Raw genomic sequence first — 19,482 nt, 5'->3', positions numbered from 1 at the left:
GATGCATTGTAGATGGCGTCTTATAATGCGGTACACCCAATGTATGAAAAAAAATTTGAAAATAAGCTATTCATTTAAGATGCGCCTCATAATCCAGTGGACCTTTTAGTGTGGAAAATCCGGTATTTAAAAATGTTTTATGTTCATTTGATCTCAAACGCTTTGATTTTGTTTTCCTCAAACATGTTATAATTAATATCCTAATTCATTTTATATATGAATACATAATTAAAAAAAAAATTAAGTTGGTTAGCTGTCAGTTATTATTCCACTACTTATGACTGATGATTACATTTCTTGCCGAGGTATCGTTTCAGTACCAGTATCGATGTAATTGAGGCAAGCATAGTATCAAATTCTAAATTTTGATGTCATAACAACACTAGCCTCACAAAATGAAACTAAGGTATTCTAAGATTTGTAAAATGTTGATGCTATGTACCGGTATATATTTTTGTAAACCACAATCGAGAACTTTCAACAAGATGTGGGTTACCTCGAATATCAGCTACAAACCCTTGCCACCTACACGGACACACACAAGCACAAAACACACACTGATCTCACACCAACCAGACACAAAATCCACAAAAACAGAGCCACCAATAGCTTTGCAGCCGGTGGCATGGGTCAGGGCTGTTGGGGGGGAAACAAAGCTCAAATGAAGCGAGAGCAGAGGCTACTGACATGAACGTGCTGTCACGCCACACTGATCCAGCTGAACATTCAGTAGCATGTTGCAAACACAAGATGATATATTGTATAATGCCAGGAGATAAATAAAATGACATTAAAATTTGAAATGTAGATAATACAGAAAAATGGCATTTATGGTGAGCAGTAGGTCTAACGCTACGATATATTTGGTCATCTTTTTGTTTTGTTTGTCCCACATAGTCTTTAAAGGGAAAATGGGTTTATTACCATCACCATGGAGGTTCAATCAATGTGAGTTTGTCTATTGGTGGGCAAGTTTTTGGTGCAGTATTTGATTCACTTCAGAGAATGATGCGTAAATATTTCCCATTACATTTTGGGGATAATGCAAACATTGGTCACATCATAAAAATATCGGAACCAAAACCTATTTGGCAGGACAGTGAAACCTTAACATTGAATCATCGCAAAGCAAGGATGGCGGATGTTTTAGAGGATGCAGAGATTAAGTTAATCTCCCACCTCTTGCTCGTGAAAAATACTTGGAACTGTGTTGGTTTTTAATGTCACCTGCGTGACATGTCCCTTCTCAAACTATTAAATTCTGCTGAAATTTTGACGACACACCTGCATGCCAAAGTTGGCTGGTGCCCAAGTGTCACAAATCTGACAGTGATTTTGAGAATACAATAAAATTAATAACATTTTTTTTATGCATTTCTTTGTGAATTAGGCCTAATGGGTGTTCAGGTGGCAGTCCTATTTGTCAACAATCACCTTATGGGACAGAAACTGGATCTCACAACTATATTAAGACACAAACTACGAAAGAGTATTGGTAAAGCATCAAAAATGTTGTCAACCCAGAGGTTGAGCTACAATAAAAGAATGAGACACTGCAACAATACCCAAAAGGCACACATGACCTTTCAAAACACAGCAAACTGCCAACAGACATTGTGTGCTTTTGACTAGCCTTCATTTTCTGCTCTCTAAATCCTCCCAACTCTTTCATTTTGGCAACGACAGGCTTCCCCCCTTAAACTAATAAGTCAACTAGCATCCTTCCCCCAGCCCACGTCTTTCCAGTCGACACAGGAAGGTAAACATGTCCACTCTGGTGAGGGCAAACCACACAAAACGCTTCGCTCCAGGTAGCGGTTGTCCTCCACAGCACTGTGGCCACTAGCCTCAGCTAAGCAATCGCTACCTGTGCAAGGTTGCCTGTGTCGAAACACATTTCTGCTTTGTTGCCAAACACACTGTCCTCCAGCAAGGACATCCACATTGGATTGGGAGGTGGATTCAAAACAGGGTCAACTGTCTGATCTCTACCTACAGTAACTGGCTATATTCATCATATTGTTAAGGAGGGTTATGGATTTTTCACTAGAGTTAATACTTAATTGTAGCGCTGTGAATTTTGTTTTGCAAATTCAGGTAATTTATATAAGCTTTAAAAGCAGGTTTTTAACACAGGTATTTGTTGGGGGCGAGGTTAAAAAAGGCCACAGTAAGAATTGTGAAATGAAGAAACAAAAGACACACTTTTGAAAACACATTAACAATTAACAGTCAACAGAATTTGTGCAGTAATTTTGGAGTATAATACTGCTTCGACGGTGAGACCAAAGAATTGCATCTCCAACAATTCTGCAGTGTTTGTCAATATCACCAAATAAATTACCAATATCTGGAGGTTGAGGTGTTAACCTAAATGATATAAAGAGAGTGTGTGTGTGTGTGTGTGTGTCTGTGTGTGTGTGTGTGTGTGTGTGTGTGTGTGTGTGTGTGTTTTAAGATGCACTTAGGGCTGTAGCGCCGAACTGTACATTGGTTGTCTGAAATGTCTCCTGATCCCGTGAGGTGATATCCATTACACATTGATGTCAGGATCCAATGTCACGGGCATCCAATGTTGGTTTTCGGCCTTGCCACATACACGCAGTGGTTTCTCCAGATTTTCTAGGCCTTTTGCTATTATGGACGATACCTATAGTTAACTGCAATAATAGACTGTATTACATTAGTCAACGTCAATGTTTACTTTGCCTTGTGTGAGAGATGCTTGTTAACAACTCAGTGTTCACATGCTGAATAAACAAAGACATGCTGCTTTAAATTATCCCACAATCTGGACATTCTCTGTCAAGATGGCGCCCGAGTAGGCAGCCGTCAGCAAGTGCTCTCATGAGCCTTGCTTTTTTTGTTGTTTTTGTGTTTGTTTTGTCACTTTGTGTTTGTTGTTACGTCGTGTGGACCTGATGTGGACTTTTTTCAGCATTTTTTGGCCACGACATTCATCAAGGAGGAGACTCTGTGCTTGGTGGTTGCGCCTTCTCGGCTGCATGGGTATACCAGCACTGTTTTTGACTGGTAGGAATGTCGGCGCCAGTTGCTGGACAGTCCCGGGGCGCTTGTGTCTTGTGCCTGTAATGGGCAGCATTTTTCACAGCCCCGCTTTGTTCAGCGGGGAGATCGGTGTTGTTGAACGGTCTGCGGCTGGATGGATGCATGGCTTTGGGGGGCGACGATGAGAAGAAAGGAGCGTTAGCGCAGAGCGCCAATGCGGATGTGGAACCGGGAGTCGCGGCTTGGAATTGAAGCGGATTACATGGAACAGGAGGAGTGAACTAATCTCTTTTTGTCAATGGACGCTACAGCTTCGTGTTTGCTTTCAAAACTTAGCTTGTAGCAGACGTGCACATTTTCAGCATGACGTCTCTGATCCACTGGTAAAAGGACACTTTGATCCTCTCCTCTTTCGTCTATAACTGCTTCAGACAACAAAGTGTATGCAGAAAAGTGGTGAAGATTGCACGACTGTCTTGTGTCCTATGTGTTGTGTTGTGTTATTTTTGTTATTTTGACTTCAAAATGGCGCCGCGAGAGTGGCTGCCTTTCCAGCAGCTCCTATATTTTGTTGTTCTACTTCTTCCTTTCATAACTTTGCTGCTGTGTATTGGGAATTTCTCCATTGCGAGACTAATAAAGGTTTTCTTATCTTATCTTATCTTATCTTTTACAAATGATTTATTGGCTCTCAGCCCTCACATCAATTCATTTCTAAACCGTGTGTTGTGTGTCCGCAACAAGTGTCTACATAACTCGGGTGAAAGGTAGCCTCGAGGCAGATATTTTGCTTGGGCCTCTTTTGTTGTCAAATTATTGGAGTTGCAGTAGTAATTCTTCAAGGCCCACTACAAAGGCTGTCGTAAAATCGACTGAGCCAAAATAACTTAATTTCTAATGAATCTAAAATGCTTATGCGTGAAATTAATTGACAAAAACATTTTCGGTATAATTAAAATTGGTTTTAATTAGTTTTATAGACAGAAAATGTAATTGCAATTAGTTGTTTAAAAAACTTTGGTTTTTATTTTGTTAAAAATGTGGATTCCCTCACACAGCCCCCTCCCAATTTGAATGTTATTTGTTCATTTCCCTCAACAATAATAACCTTGGTATTAAATGCTTGCAGGTAATCAAACTGCTATTCACAGAGAGAAAGTTTGTGGAGGCTTTAACTGATGAATAACTACTATTCTTGGTACAGATGCAAAATTAGGCCCTGAAAAAAAATAGTCCACTGTAATCACAACTAAATTAAACTCTCTCTCGGATTTTCTGGCATCGGTGGATTTGGGGACAATGTTTCAACTGCAATGTAAAGCAGAAATCTGCTTCGTGCCAAAAAAATGAGAAGAAGTGATTGTCAAGAGTCTACAATTGTCTCATAAAACATCAGGGGTGTCTTGCGTCAATGAAAGGACATACCATATATGCAGATGTGAAGATGTAGAATAAATAAATCTGCAGTTTAATTATTCCGCAGCAGCAATTATACAGTATTACATGTGATGAAGAGATGTGTCGCGTGGGAAATTAACTGACCCCAGACAGAAATGACACAGACAAAACTAATTGCATGATAACTGTCACTATTAATATTCAGGTCATACATTTTTGGTATAACCTTCAGCAAAGTCCAATATTTCAGCTGCATTATTCAGTTCTCTATGCTGCGTAGGTGGACAGGGTGTAGGCTGATTGTTATTACTTTCCACTATGCGAGCCGAAGCTCATCCATAATTTCCAAGTGTTAAACCTACGTATGCCATAGCTGACAAATATAGCGCTACAATGCAAAAAAAAAAAAAAAAAAAAAAAAAAAAAAAAAAAAGACAGGATTGTGCGTTCAACTATTTACTTAGTTAAAAAATATCAAAATATTATATCTAGCACCTTGATGACAACCATGTGTTTACATCACCCAGAGGTTTAATATCACCCAACTTGTTATTCAAAAGTTTCCCACCAAAACCTGGTGAATGTACTGTACAGCAAATGACAGCTTGTTGGAAAAACAACAGAGCCAACAACAGAGTTGTGTGCAAGGATGAGGCTAGAAACTTTCCTTGAAATATACAGCGAGACAAAACTAATACTTTGAGGAACAGCCATCCATCTCTAAATTATGAAATGATGATTAGCCCTCATAGCCTGCCTGGTGAACATGAGGGACAGTGAGAACCAGGGGCCTAATTTATCTAGAGTGTGGAGAACAGGTCCTCAATTCATTCATGCAACTGAAATTTAGAGTGTGTATGAGCACCCAAAAAAATCTCCAAGCCTGACACTGATGTAAGTTGGCTGAGATGTGGAAACAAATAAATGTTCTTCAGAACAATTAATGCAAGTGTTACCAACTTTAAAAAAAAAAAAAAGGTATGAAATTAATTCATGAACATCCACCCTAAATAAATAAATAAATAAACAAACACCCACGTGTCATGGCTACAGACGAGAATTATCTATGACTAACAAGGGGACAACTGCATACGTGCAGCCAGCACGCCTGTTTAGCTTCTTATTGGAAGCGCACACCCATCGGGCTTTTATGTAGGATGAATGAATGAATCGCGCGGTAATTCCTCGAGGCCATGTCCAGCACAGATCATTTGTGCATTCACTGAATTCAATCATTTCCTGTTCACGGAGTGGAAATTTGTTGTGCGATCACGCATTCAATCTATGTCTACATTTCATTTCGGCTTGTTGGTGATTTCTTTAAAGCCTTTCCATCTGTAGTTTCACTGTTCCACCATGAGGTTTTGTGTGTACGTATGGTCAGAGCTGTGAACTAACGTCCGTTCTCACGCGCAAGTCCAAATTGATGACATCCTATATTTGTCGTGGAATGTTCGTACGCACTATTTACACACAGTTGTGTGCGGACGCACGCTTGCTAAATGAGGCCCCCGGTCTCCAGCTCTGAGAGACGTAGGGACAGAGGGCAGTGTGAGACTAATGATTGCAGCTATTTGCCATACGTTTAGCATCAATTTACCCCAACGTACAAGCTGATCATGACCAAAAGAGCCAAAGCCTCGAGCATCATGTCGCCAAAGACAGGACAAGTGTCAAAGAGTGAGAACCAGGCTAAGGGCGTATGAGAGAGAGAGAGAGAGAGAGAGAGAGAGAGAGAGAGCGTCTGACAGAGAGAAAGAGAAAGAGTGACAGACAGGGGAAGAGAGAGAGAGAGAGAGAGAGAGAGAGAGAGAGAGAGAGAGAGAGAGAGAGAGAGAGAGAGAGAGAGAGAGATCGGGTTAAGAAGCCTCCAGACACCACGCAGTTCAGAGCAGATCAGGAGTGGCGGCTTGCTGATTAGTCAGCTCACAGCCCCTTAAGACTGGACTCCACACACACACATACACACGGCATGAAATTAATTTTACACAAATCCGACTTTAGCCAGTTTCGCCCATGCAAAACATATGGACACACAAACAATATGTGCAAACAACAAGTCGTATCGCACCACATTTGAAGAATGTCTTCTGGATGTGTGAGGAATGTGTGTTAAAAGATCATGTGTCAATACTTGTAATGATGATTACTTAATTACCTTGAGTAGATAGATTGGGATGTTGCTGAAGTCCACAGGGAGTTTCAGAAGAAAGCGGGCTGAGAATTCCCCTGTCTGTAACACACGAAGTGGAGAATTTTACAATGTGATGCAAAGAGATACAGTAATATAGCAAGCTAATTCAGTTTTTTACTCATCAGTCCACAGAATGTTTTCCAAAAGTCTTGAGGATCATCAAATGTGAGACGAGCCTTTGTGTTCTTTTTGGACAGCAGTGGTTTTGGCCTGGAAACATTCCCATGGATGCCATTTGTCAGTGTCTTTCTTATGGTAGCATCGTGAACATTGACCTGAACTGAGGCCAGCGAGGTCTGGAGTTCTTTGTGTGTCGTTCTAGGTTCTTTTGCAACCTCTTGGATGAGTCGCCGCACTCTTAGAGTAATTTTAGCTGGTTGACCACTCCTGGGAATGTTTACCACTGTTCCCAGTTTGATCCATTTGTGGATAATGGCACTGACAGTGGTTTGCTGAAGCCCCAGATTCTTGGAAATGGCTTTGTAACCTCTTCCAGACTGATACATTTCAATAACTTTTTTCCAATTTCTTCTTGAATTTCTTCAGATCGTGGCATCATGCGTTTGTTTCTTGAGATCTTGTAACCTACTTCACTTTGTCTGACATATTCTATTTATGTGATTTCTTGATTCAAAAAAATGTGGTGCGAGTGTGTTGCCTGTGAAATTGAAATCAGCTTTCCCAAAACTGCCCTTAGTCACAGTTATTTTGTGGTTTAACAAGAGGGTGGGTGGTGGGGGGGGGGGAATTACTTTTTCACATTGGGACAGGTCATTTTGGATTTCTTTTGTGCTTTAATAAATTAGATTGCCATTTAGAAACTGCATTTTGTATTTCCCTGGGTAGTCTTAAAATTGGTTTGATGAACTCAAACCTTTGTATGTGATAAATATGTAAAGAACCAGAAATCAGAACGGGGCAAGTACTATTTTACAGCACTGTAATTAGATTCCAAAGGAAATACAGTTTTACATTTGCTGTCATGGTGACTTTTCACCTCCATCCATAATAATTTCACTAGTCATGGGGGGGGACTGTTAAACCTACTGTGACTGTGGCAAATGTCACGGAGTGGAAATTTGTTGTGCGATAACAAATACTAAGTGTGTTTGCGCTTTGATGTGCTGTGTAAAATGTCCTTACCCAGCTGTTCTTGTGCCCGGCATATATCTCCATATTACGGCCATAGTTCGGATCCTCCAGCAGGCTATCATACTCAAAAAGAAGTCTGGAGCTTTCACGGAGGCGCTGACATTGATAGTGGTGGTATTGCTGGATGAGCTCCTTCACAAGCTGGAGCAAGCTATCTGGGTTGCCAGCATCCCATTGGACCAAATGCTGTGGAAGAAAATTCAAAACTGAAACCTGCTCAATCTTCTGAATCTGATGAGAGTCTTTGTTCTCTCATTTCAATTACAGGCATAAGCTATTTTCAATAGAGATATGATACTTCGAAACAAGAGTCATGCGAAAAAAAGGTGTTCTATCCTATTCTTTGGTTATTTTTTTTTAGCATTGAAAACAGGTTTCAAGTTGTCTTTTTGAAATAAAAATAATTGCACCTTTTTTCTATTCTATACTGTTTGTTCAGACACACAATGGAAACATACAATGTACAGTGGATATACCGAGAACAGAATTAAATACAGCACTTACACTTTTGCTCCCATTTTTCATGAGCTGAATTGAAAAAGCTAAGTCTTTTTTTTCATGCAGAAAAGGCCCATTAACTCAAGCTCAAACACTATGGCACACCTGTAAATCAATGCAAATACTTCTTAGATGCTTTTGAAAATACTCCAACCTTTTCAAGAACTGTGTTGTCCCCCTGAAACAGGCCAATAGTGGCAATGTTTAGCAAACACATGAAGGAGTACTTAGAGTAGTAATAATTAACAACTACCACTCGACCATTTAGGGCAAACAGCAATACCAAGCTAAATGTGAAACTTGTATGCAGCACTGTTTCACCCAGTCTTACCGTAGGGAATAAAGAAGATACAGGTTAAAACCCAATAATGACTACATCAGAACAGAAAGACTTCTGGTCATTTCTAAAAGGAAAGCAAGCTTCATCAGTGAATGGATAAAAACATATTACAAAAAGGTGTCGATGACAGCATTGACCTAGGTTAGCTTGTCTCAACAACTGACTATCTATCTCTTTTTGTCTGCCTCGTGTCCCATATTAGACCAATAGAGAAAGCATCCATTGTTGTGAGGTGACTTAACTCCCTTGCAATGGCAAGGGCAGGCTAAACAGAGACAGTGACTTCATCGTCCTGATCCACCAGTGGTTACCAGCAATGCTGGGATTCCCGAAATGAGGAGGTGATGCAAACAAGGATGGGCATTGTCCAAAACAGGCGTTCAGTGCCCCGGGGCAGGAGCATGCAGAAACGGAGGAGAGACTAAGGAAGTGCTGTGTCAGGATTGTGACACACAATATCAGTGGATCTACACTGAGGAGGAGAAGCGGGATCAGAGGTGGAGGAGGAAAGGGGTGGGGCTGGGGGGAAAGTACTGAAGAGATCAGGCAAGTAGGCCAAAGCCAATGAAATGGTAGGCTTGATCCTATAACAAAACTTTTAATATTGACAAAGATCATAACTACAAACTAAAATTTATGGCCAAGAAACCTGGAGACCAACATCACCATCTAAATAACAGAATGGCATCTGAGGCAGGAGCTATATTATTTTCCAAGTATTGTTTGAAACTGTCTACGGCCCGTTAATAATTACAGGTAAAGCGTCCTTATGCAGAATTTAAGCACAATTGCAGATGCAGAGGATCTGAGCTTGTAAAACTCAGCTGTTAGTGCAAAAGAACTGCAGTCACTCCAGAAAATATCAATGCTGAACGGAAACATCAACATGCTAGCATGCTGGTATATGTTTAGCAAGTCAAATGTCTTTTTGCGGGGATTTTAACAAAATTATTTCAAAACATATTGGTGTGTTGCTGTCTTGAGTTGACCAAATTATGCAATACAGAAAAAGCAATTAAAATAATTTTCTTACAATCTTGTTTCCATCCCGCTTTTTCTGGTATATCAGTCTGGGAACAGGGTCGACAATGTCCTGCCCATGGGAATCAGCCAGAACACTGATGGTCACACTGATGCTAGATGAGAGGAGCTACTCAAAATCGTAAGGCATGTTCACCCTGCCTACCCTTTCCCGTATTTTTTGTGTGTGAAAGATACCAGCATAGAAGGATCAAGGCTCTCTGTCCAACAAATCCGATAAAACCCAGAATCGTTTTAAGATCCAATATGTTGCACAGCAAAACGTGCAACAGTCGTATTTGGCAGCTTAAATGTCATTTATGAAAGCATGTGGATTGGATAAAATGTACACAGTTTATATTACTTTATCCCATGGGGGGATATCACACAGTCCTCATTGGCTTGAGATAATTTTATAATCCATTTATCAAAGCACACGTGTTAAATTACTGCATCGAGCTATGATAAAATCTACACCCCCCCACCCCATGTTTCCTTTTAAAATAATTCAAATTGATTCAGTATTAGCTTTATTACACTTGATACAGTATTAGCTTTTAAATTGTTTTTATAAATGTATCAGATTAGTATAAAGACTTGACACTGAGGGTGTTCATACATGTAGTCATAGGTCATTATTTTATTTTGCGGCGGGGAAAAAAAAGCACAACGTGATGAAGATCTCTGATAGTTCAATGAATATGACTACAGGCAAAGTTTGCAAAAGTAAATTTCCAAGCCGAAAGTGTGCAAAAATGATTTGGCTTTGGATGTGTTAAGGAACACAGCGTATCCCTTTCAGAACAACAGTGCACCTAAATTTGGTGTTTTCACACTTAATAGACCCAAATTGACAGAATTATGTCTTCGTGTGCCATCCGCCTGTACCATCTCTGATCCAATATTTATCTTAGGCCAGTAAGAGAGGGGCTGGCATCTGAAAATCCAAGATAATTATATAGGCCAACAGAAATGATTTGTTTGTAATGTCTTGAATGTGATTTTTATAGATGCTGGCAACCTGATCCAATAAATCGCTGTTGACTTGAAAGTGCGAGGCATTAAACAACTCCCAAGTATTAAATTAATCTCTGTTAGTCTCTAATTCAAGAGTGGGCTCACACCCTGTTTCGCCCCCAGAGATTGCCAAGTCTAAGATCATCCTAAATTGGTCTTGTCATGTGTTTAAGACACTTGGCATTCTCAAGCCAGTGTTTCTTCAGTGCGATCCATGCGGTTTTTGTCCAACACGGTTCAAGTTGTTGACAGAAATAGCATGCATTCTTCAACTGCTTTGCCACTTCAGCCAATTATTCACAATTCCATGGACGATTGTCCTATGTTTGTTCTTTCCATCAAGCTCCCCCATATGCAAACAATACCCCACTCGCTCAAAGCATTCCCAGGCATGTTACTGAGGTCTGCCAATAATAAGCCCCTTTAAAATGTGGAACGCATTACTGGCTTCAGCAAAAAGGAAGTGTTAGTTTGTACACGATGCCCAGGTTGTCCCGACTTTACAGGCAATTTGAGGTCCATTGTTAGAATCGGACCAGGGGACAAACTGCAGCAACAGCTCGGAAGTGCTCACCGATATATGGCATTCAAGATTAGCAGAGGGTAGCGTGCAGTCACGTTTCCTTTCTCTTCATAAAAGAATACTTGGATTAGCTTCACATTGCACACTTTATATTGTTCTTTCGGGAGCGACGAACATTGTCTTCAACTACACAAACACAAGAGAAGACGTGCTCTCAAATGCAAGAAGAGACACTTGGAGCAAATCAGGACACATTCGACTTTAAGAAACGTGGCTGAAAAAAAAGAACAATGCACTTTTTATTTCTTTTTCTTGTCGGCAGGGTTACTGTGAACTACAATAACCCCGTTCATTGTGAGGAAGTATCATTGCCATATTGTGGGAAAGCATATACATCACAGAGAAACAGAATATACATAAAACACAAAACGTTTGTATTTTTTGTGCCTTTGAGTCATGTATGATCATATATCATTTAGAAAAAAAATACTACTAACAATAATATATACTCATTTTCTCCAAGGCCTGGAAACTGGGACCCATTCAAAAACATGACACTGATCTCACATCGGGTCAATCCTAAATAAAATTCATTTGAATTCAAGAGAGCCAGAAAAGAAAGGTTCTATTTTTAGGGTCATATCAAAGTCTCGGTGTAAGGTGTAACGCTTGTTGTAATTCTTGGTCCTTGAGATATTTTGAAAAAAGCATGTCGAAGATGTTATCCAAAAAATACATATGAATGAATGAAGAAAAAAAACAGTCCAGGCCCTCTTAGCCAACAGTGACCATTTGAGCTAACAAATGTTCATGTTCAAGTTTTTTGTTCCTGTTCAGCCAGTTTACCCAAAACAGAAACTTTTGTTCCAGTACTTGGCATGGCCAAACAAAAAATGAACACTGAGCTGTTTATGTTGATGAAATTTCCAGTCTTAACGAGACAGAGCTTGTCTGTTCATCTCAAAGGACTCTGGGATCGCTAAGTGGAAACATGTTGATGCGGGTTCTGGGGAAGCCATTTGGGCTAACCCCAGGTTTTGGCCATATACATGCGACTGAAAAAAAATGCAAGGTTGTTGGGAAATTCCCCAAATCTTTAGTGTCAACATCCATTGCTGGCCAAGTCTAGACTTGGCAAATGACAAACGACTCCTCAAAAGACAGAGTGGTATGAGCATCGGACAAGTCAGGATAAAAAAATGTTGAGATAAGTGCAGCTGTTGCGTCTAAATAGAGTCTTATTCACACTGAAATAAAGATGACCCACGATAACCAAACCAATAATCTGCCAACATCTATGTTTCCCAACCACATTGTGGGCAAATACAAGCGCCAATTCCAGTGAAGTTGGAATGTTGTTTAAAGCGTAAATAAAATCAAGATACAATGTTTTGCAAATCCTTTTCAACTTCTATTCAATTCGACACACTACAAGGATAGGATATTTAAGGTTCAAACTTCTTTATGCTTATTTTTATGTGTAAATATTCCAGCGGCATGGTGGGAGCCTGGTTAGCACATCCGCTTCACAGTGCAGAGGTCCAGGGATCAACTGGTTGGCCACCAGTTCAGGATGTACCCTGCCTACTGCCCGAAGCCAGCTGGGAGAGCCTTCAGCACGTCTGCGACCTTTGCGAGGATAAACGGTTTGGATAATGGATGGATGGATGGATGGAAATATTCTCTTATTTGGAATTTGATGCCTGGAATGCATTCCAAAAAAGTTGGGACAGGACAGTGTTAGCAAAAGACTGGGAATGTTGAGGAATACTAAAAAAAACAGTAGAAACAACCTCCAGAACAGGGTTATGAACATAACATTGACCGTGCGAGAGACAAAGTCTCTGTTATTTATGACTATTGTCAAATTGGTGGCTTGTTTGTTACCTCGGTGACAAGTGGAGTAGAAGCACATGACATTGTAGAGGGTGCTTTGTTTGAGTTTTGCTCAGTGTAGGCACGACCAGTGTAGTACTTCAAGTGGCGATATTTGGTTGGGTTGTATTGAAGTCAAATGGGGAAAATATTTGTTTCCTCTCGAGATGTCTTCATTTTGGTTTGATCACTTCCAAAACATCTCGTAGTCGCAACAATTTCAGTCTTATTCCTTGCCAACCGCTTTAAGCTCATAAACGCACAACCATGAACCTACTGCCGTATGTTGCATGCTAAAATGCTCGCTTCTGAAGTGAAACAGTACAAAGGCTTTGAATGCTTTTTATGTAAACAGACCATAATCAAAGTTCGTGTTTGGCATTGAAAAAAAACAAATAAAAAATCTGGATGAATATCATTCAAAAATGTACTCGTTTGTCATTTACTGAATTCAGCAATTAAAAAAAGAAGGGGGCAGTGGGGAGACAATGTGATGAAAGAGCATTCGACGCAAGGGATGTAACTGGTATTGCTGTCCACCTCCCCTCCCTTCCTGCCTCTGTCTTTGTCATTTCCTCTTCTCTGGTCACCTCTCTGTTCCCAAATTGCTCGTCACTCCCACCTCCACCCATGCAAGACTGAAAAGATCCTACATCACAGCCTTTTGCTTGAAGCAAAACAGACCAGAAAGAATTCATTCTTGCCTCTTTCTTGAGAGATGGATGATGATGAATTGTCCAAAGCATTATTCGCATTCAGGTAAAGCAACAAATGAAATAAGTAAAATGATTTGGGAGCCTGGGTGTTGTTGTCTGAGGATAACATCATGGCAAACTCACAAAAACGTTTTTCATCCACCAGGCAGAACATACCACTTGTAAAGCTATTCAAAGAAAGTTTGACCCTGATGCAAGGTTTGCATAGCATCTATTCTTTGAGTGTATTTCAGGTTTTGAATGACTCACTACTTTATATGTGTGATAATATCAGTGATAGCAACATATCATATTCATCTCATCAACTACATTTCGTAATAGTCAGTGTTAATTATTCTGATAACTTTTTGACCATGTTAATGTAATCCACAATACTGAAACCAACATATTAACCCATTCAGGGACAGCAATTACGACAGTGAACATCTTTTCATGTTATCAGGTTACAGGTTATCATTAGTGGTGCATGAAACCACCACCCAATGGAAGGGTTATGCCACAGCTGCTCTACTCTTAAATAAAAAGCAAGTTATGTTTTTAATCAGTATGTAGAACAGATGTTCTTAACATGGGTTCAATCGAACCCTAGGTGTTTGGTGAATCGGTGTCAGGGGTTCGACAGAGCCTCTGCCATGAAGGTTAAGACATACCCGACTCAACATGTCAATTAGTTATGACACGCCCGCTTGGCCATCGCTGGCTGCAGATGATCACATTACATTGCTTGTCCAATCAATGCTGCGGGAAATTTAGTTGGCTCAGTAGTCAAGGTGTGACTGTCGTGATAGTACATCGTAAAAAAAAAAAAAAAAATTTAAAAATCTCTTTAAATGTTATTGACTTTTTTCTGTTTTTAATAAATCAGTTTTTTATGTCTTGAATTTGGAAAAAGGCAGTTTTATTTCTCACTAATGAAGGGTTCGATGAATGTGCATATGAACTGGTTGGGTTCGGTACCTTTAACCACTGATGTAGAAGCTCTTTCAAAGAAATGATGTTAAAATGTTAAAAAAGAAACAAATGAATGTTATTTTTAATCAACTCGTATTTGGGGTTTTTTTGCTCCTATACGTCAACTCCGGCGGCAGGAATTTATGTCAAACCCACAATACAGATCATGGCAGCGAGGTAGAGTTGCATTATAAGATAACACAATCCATTTGCTTGCGTGGAAATACTTTGGATTTAGCAAGAAAGGACAAGAGGGTTGCCGTGTATTCCCTTTGCAAATGCCAAGTGAAATGTAACGGGAACGTGACGATTTGTCGACGCAACTCGACCGGCACCACAAACAGCAACAAATCTGAATGAATCAAGAGTGGCGGCTGCCATGCATAGGTAGTAGCACTGGGATGGACCAAAAAGATGTTGCTGCCTCATTTATTCAAAAACTCAAACATAAATCTCCTTGTGCTCAAAGAGTTACTTATTATTGCGGAGGCATGTTTTGTGCACAAATTGGTGCACAAAACATCTAATCGCTTAGTAAATGAGCCCCACTGAGTGTATGCAGAGAAGTGGCTTGCCGGTCTATAAAGCAGACCAGCTAATATTTTTGAAAAAGAATATGTAGGACTTGGGCATCCAGTTGTTTTTCAAACACAACAATCACAGCATCAGATTTATTTAATAAAAAAAAGGTTCAATACTTGGATATATTTTTTTGGTTCCACAAGAGAAAGTTGAATATTGTTCAGATGTATGAAGCAAAAGGGTTTGTTTCCATTTAATGTTTTAATGCATTAAAAAAAAAAAAAACGATTAGTCTGATAATAAGGTAAGTTAGTGAATAAAAAGAGAACTAGCTAGGTCTGACATCAAAGGGCTTGCTTGCATAAAAATTAGCATTCAAGGACGGCACAAAATTGGTGAACAAAAAAAAAAAAAGCGCAACAACACATTTTGTACATTTTTTTAACCAAATCAACACATTCAAAATGTTCTACAGAGGTACTTTTTTTCTCCCATTCAGCCAATTTTGGTGTAAAACGGGAAGGGCGTGGCTCAGGAGGCATAGGGTGTGGTCCTGTAACCGAACGGTTGGCTGTTTGAATCCCGCCCTGTCTAAGTCATGTGTTGTCATGTCTTTGGGCAAGACACTTCACCCACCTTACCTCCAGTGTCACTCCCACTGATGTATGGGCTGGGCGTGAATATTTGGTGGCGGTCAGAGGGGCCACAGCCGCATACTGGCAGCCAGACTTCCGTCAGCCTGCCCCAGGGCAGCTGTGGCAACAGAACGTAGTTTACCACCACCACAGCGTGAATGTGTGAACGCATGAATAATGTATCGATTGAAAAGCGTCTTACAGTGTCCAAAAAAAGTGCTGGATAAAACTGATGCATTATTGTTCTTAAAACATATATTGAATGTAATCTGCATTTTTTTCAAGTGTGTGTGTGTGTGTGTGTGTGTGTGTGTGTGTGTGTGTGTGTGTATATATATATATATATATATATATATATATATATATATTTTTTTTTTTTCCCCCCAAGGGGCCAGACAAAGTGTGGTCGCAGGCTGCTGCCTATCTGTGTTCTGGGATTAAAACAAAAACAAAAAAAAAACCCCTGAATCTGGGGTTTAAAAGTGCAAGGGAGGGTCCATTTACTGAAGAAGAGCTCTGGCAGCAAAATTACAAACATATGAAGAGAAAAACTGCAGGAATATACTGTATGTGAGAAAATAAACACACAAAGACCTGCCAAGCACTGGCTCAGCAAAGGTACTTCCCCTTATGTGCACAGCTGGATTTATGAGACAGTGAGCAATACTCACCCCTTCTCTCGCAGACTCTGACACAAGCAGGGGAATTTAGCTGCTTTATACATGGCTGCTGCAAAAATAGGAATGATGCTTGCATAGTCGGCTTAAAATACCAATGTCATATGGTTGTGTACAAAAAGAAGAGTTTCCCAACTAAAACCAACCATAGATTTTCAATTCACAATTCTAGTGAGTCTTGAAATCTGCTTATTTTGAGCCTTGAATTGCGACGCAAATTAAACTGTACAGAAACAGAACCGTCTTCAAACAGTTTGAGAATATTTATTTTTCAAATGTCAACCGAGGTCAGAAATCCGACAAGAATGATGGATCTCGCAAAAATTTCTTGTAGTAAAGTTGTTACCAAGTTGCCCCCCATTTTGTATGACTTGTCGAAAAGGTTTGGACATGTTGGGTGCACATTTGTCAACTAAACAAAACTCATCGTCAAATCAATTTAAGAAAGGCAACCTGCTCAACGAATGCTTGGTTAAGAATCACACCAAAGGACATGGCAAGAATTTGAAAAGCTGGTCAACTATTTAGTGGTAAACTAGCTACTTGACTGTCTGTCTGTCAGGGTGTGTATTGATACTGCACAAAGGAACAATGCATGCACTGCATGCAAAATTTCACAGAGTGGAATAAAATAACAATTTAACACTTAACATTACCACTTTGTTTTTCTCAGAAAAAGATCACAGGTTTGTAAACTGTCTGTGTCAGCACTTTTTCATTTCGTTTTCTCATGGTAAAAATCCCACCTTGCACCAAAATTCATCACAACAAAGAGTGCAATGTTATTCTCTTCTCGGTCAAAAGGTGCCTTACCCAATTCCAATGAAGTTGGGACATTGTGTATAATGTAAATAAAAATAGTATATCATGATTTTTTAAATTCATTCTCAACCTATGTTAATTTGAATGGAGTACAAACACAGTATTCTATTGTTCAAACCGAGGAACATGATTGTTTTTTGTGCAAATATTCTGATTTTGATTTTGATGTCTGCAATACATTTTCAAAAAGATGGTACTGGGGAAACAAAAGACAGGGAAAGTTGCGGAATGCTAAAAAAACAAAAACAAAAACAAAAAAAAAAACACCTGTTTGAAACATTCTACAGTTCCATCCATCCATTTTCTGTTTCACTTCATCCCCACAAGGGTCGCGGGGGGTGCTGAAACCTATTCCACCCTGAACCGGTTGCCAGACAATCGCAGGACGAGCAACCATCTGTGCTCACACTCACACCCAGGGACAATTTACAGTGTTCAATGAGCCTGCCATACGTTTTTGGGAATGTGGGAGGAAACCGGAGTACCCGGAGAAAACCCACGCAGGCCCGGGGAGAACATGCAAACTCCACATAGGAAGGCCGGAGCCAGGATCGAACCCACGCGCTAACCACTGGACCACCGGGCCGCCCCAGTTTAAGTTTTCTACAGTTGAAAAGGTTAATTCGAAGCAGGTGAGTATCATGATTGGGTATAAAAGTATAAAATTTTCCAAAAGGCTCAGGTGTTCACAAGCAAGAATGGGGCAAAGTTCACCATTTTGTGAACACGTGTGAGCAAACAGTCCAACAGTTGAAGACCAATTCTTCTCAAAATACAAATGCAAAGAATAAGGGTATTTCACCATAAGGTCCAAAATACCATTAACAAATTGAGAGAATGTGGAGAAATCTCTGCCTGTAAGCTGCAGGACAAAAAAAAAAACAAAACTGAATGCCAGTGACATTCGATCCCTCAGTTGGCACTGCATTAAAAACTGGCTCATGAACACATTAGAAAATCATTGTCATTCATCACTACATCTACAAATGCAAGCTAAAACTTTACCATGCAAAGCAAAAGCCATATATCAACAACACCCACAAATGCCACGTGGTAAAGTGTTCTGTGGTCTGACGAGTCCACCTTTCAAATTGTTTTTGGAAATTGTGGATGTGGTCTCCGGGCCAAAGAGGAAAAGAAGCATCCAGACTGTTATGGAGGCCAAATTCAAAACCCAGCATCTGTGATGGTATGGGGCTGTGTTAGTTCCAATGGCATGGGTAACTTCCACATCTGTGAAGGCACCATTCATGCTGAAAGGTACCGTACATACAGGTTTCGGAGGAACACGTGCTGCCTTCTAAAAAAAACGTTTTTTCGTGGACGCATCTGCTTATTTCAGCAAGACAATGCCTAGACACATTCTGCACATGTCATAACAGCTTGGCTTCATCATAAAAGAGTGCACATAACTAGACTGGCCTGCCACCAGTTCAGACGTGTCTCATATTGAAAATGTACACCACGTTATGAGGTGCAAACTATGACAACGGAGACCCTGGATTGCAGAGCAATTGAAGGTGCACATCATACAAGAATGAGAAAGAATTCTACCTAAAAAGCTTCTACAATTAGTGTCCTCAGTTCCTAAACGCTTATTGAGTGTTGTTAAAAGGAAAGGTGATGGAACACATGCCCGTCCTACCTTTTCTAGAATGCGTTCAAGGCATCAGATTTAAACTGAACAGATAGTGACAAAAATAAACAAAGAAACTAGATACTGTCGCTCTAATATGCTGTTTCAGCTTTTTTGCGCTCAGAAAAGATGACGGACTGCTAACAAAACATGTCAGCACATACTGAATGTAATATGCACAGGAAAATCGTATGATTTTTTTAACACAGTTTTTACACCTGATACCCTTGCCCCAATGCCAGCCACACATTATTACCAGTGCCTGTGAAAGGTAGTAGTTGGGTATTGGGAGACTGACCAGGAATTCAACCTGCGCTATCAACCAGTAAAAATACACACACGTAAACAAAAATTTTAATAAAAGAAAAACCCAAAGCGGTTACAGAAACAACTTGTATCTGACAATTCTAATGAACACTGCTTTTGAATTGTGGTTCAACGGAATTATTTAAAAATAAAAAAAAATAAAAAAAAAACATGAAATAGGCCTGAACAGA

The 19,482-nt window shown here is 39.9% G+C and overlaps 1 protein-coding gene across 4 annotated transcripts in view; it reads right to left on the bottom strand.

Moving 5' to 3' along the window:
• babam2 (BRISC and BRCA1 A complex member 2) overlaps window positions 1-19,482 on the bottom strand; it is a 91,059-nt gene that overhangs the window by 59,035 nt on the left and 12,542 nt on the right. For all 4 annotated transcript variants that reach the window (XM_019884103.1, XM_019884091.1, XM_019884099.1 and 1 more), the window contains 2 exons: window positions 7,745-7,939; window positions 6,566-6,640 (listed from right to left, as the gene is read on the bottom strand). In XM_019884103.1, the coding sequence (XP_019739662.1) occupies window positions 6,566-6,640; window positions 7,745-7,939 (270 nt within the window). The remainder of the gene's footprint in view (window positions 1-6,565; window positions 6,641-7,744; window positions 7,940-19,482) is intronic.

Source organism: Hippocampus comes, unplaced genomic scaffold (assembly GCF_001891065.2).
Source record: "Hippocampus comes isolate QL1 unplaced genomic scaffold, H_comes_QL1_v1.1 scaffold331, whole genome shotgun sequence".
In the NCBI taxonomy this organism is placed as follows: Eukaryota; Metazoa; Chordata; class Actinopteri; order Syngnathiformes; family Syngnathidae; genus Hippocampus; species Hippocampus comes.
Note: the sequence above shows the minus strand (reverse complement) of the source record. Positions and strands in the feature narration are given on the sequence as shown.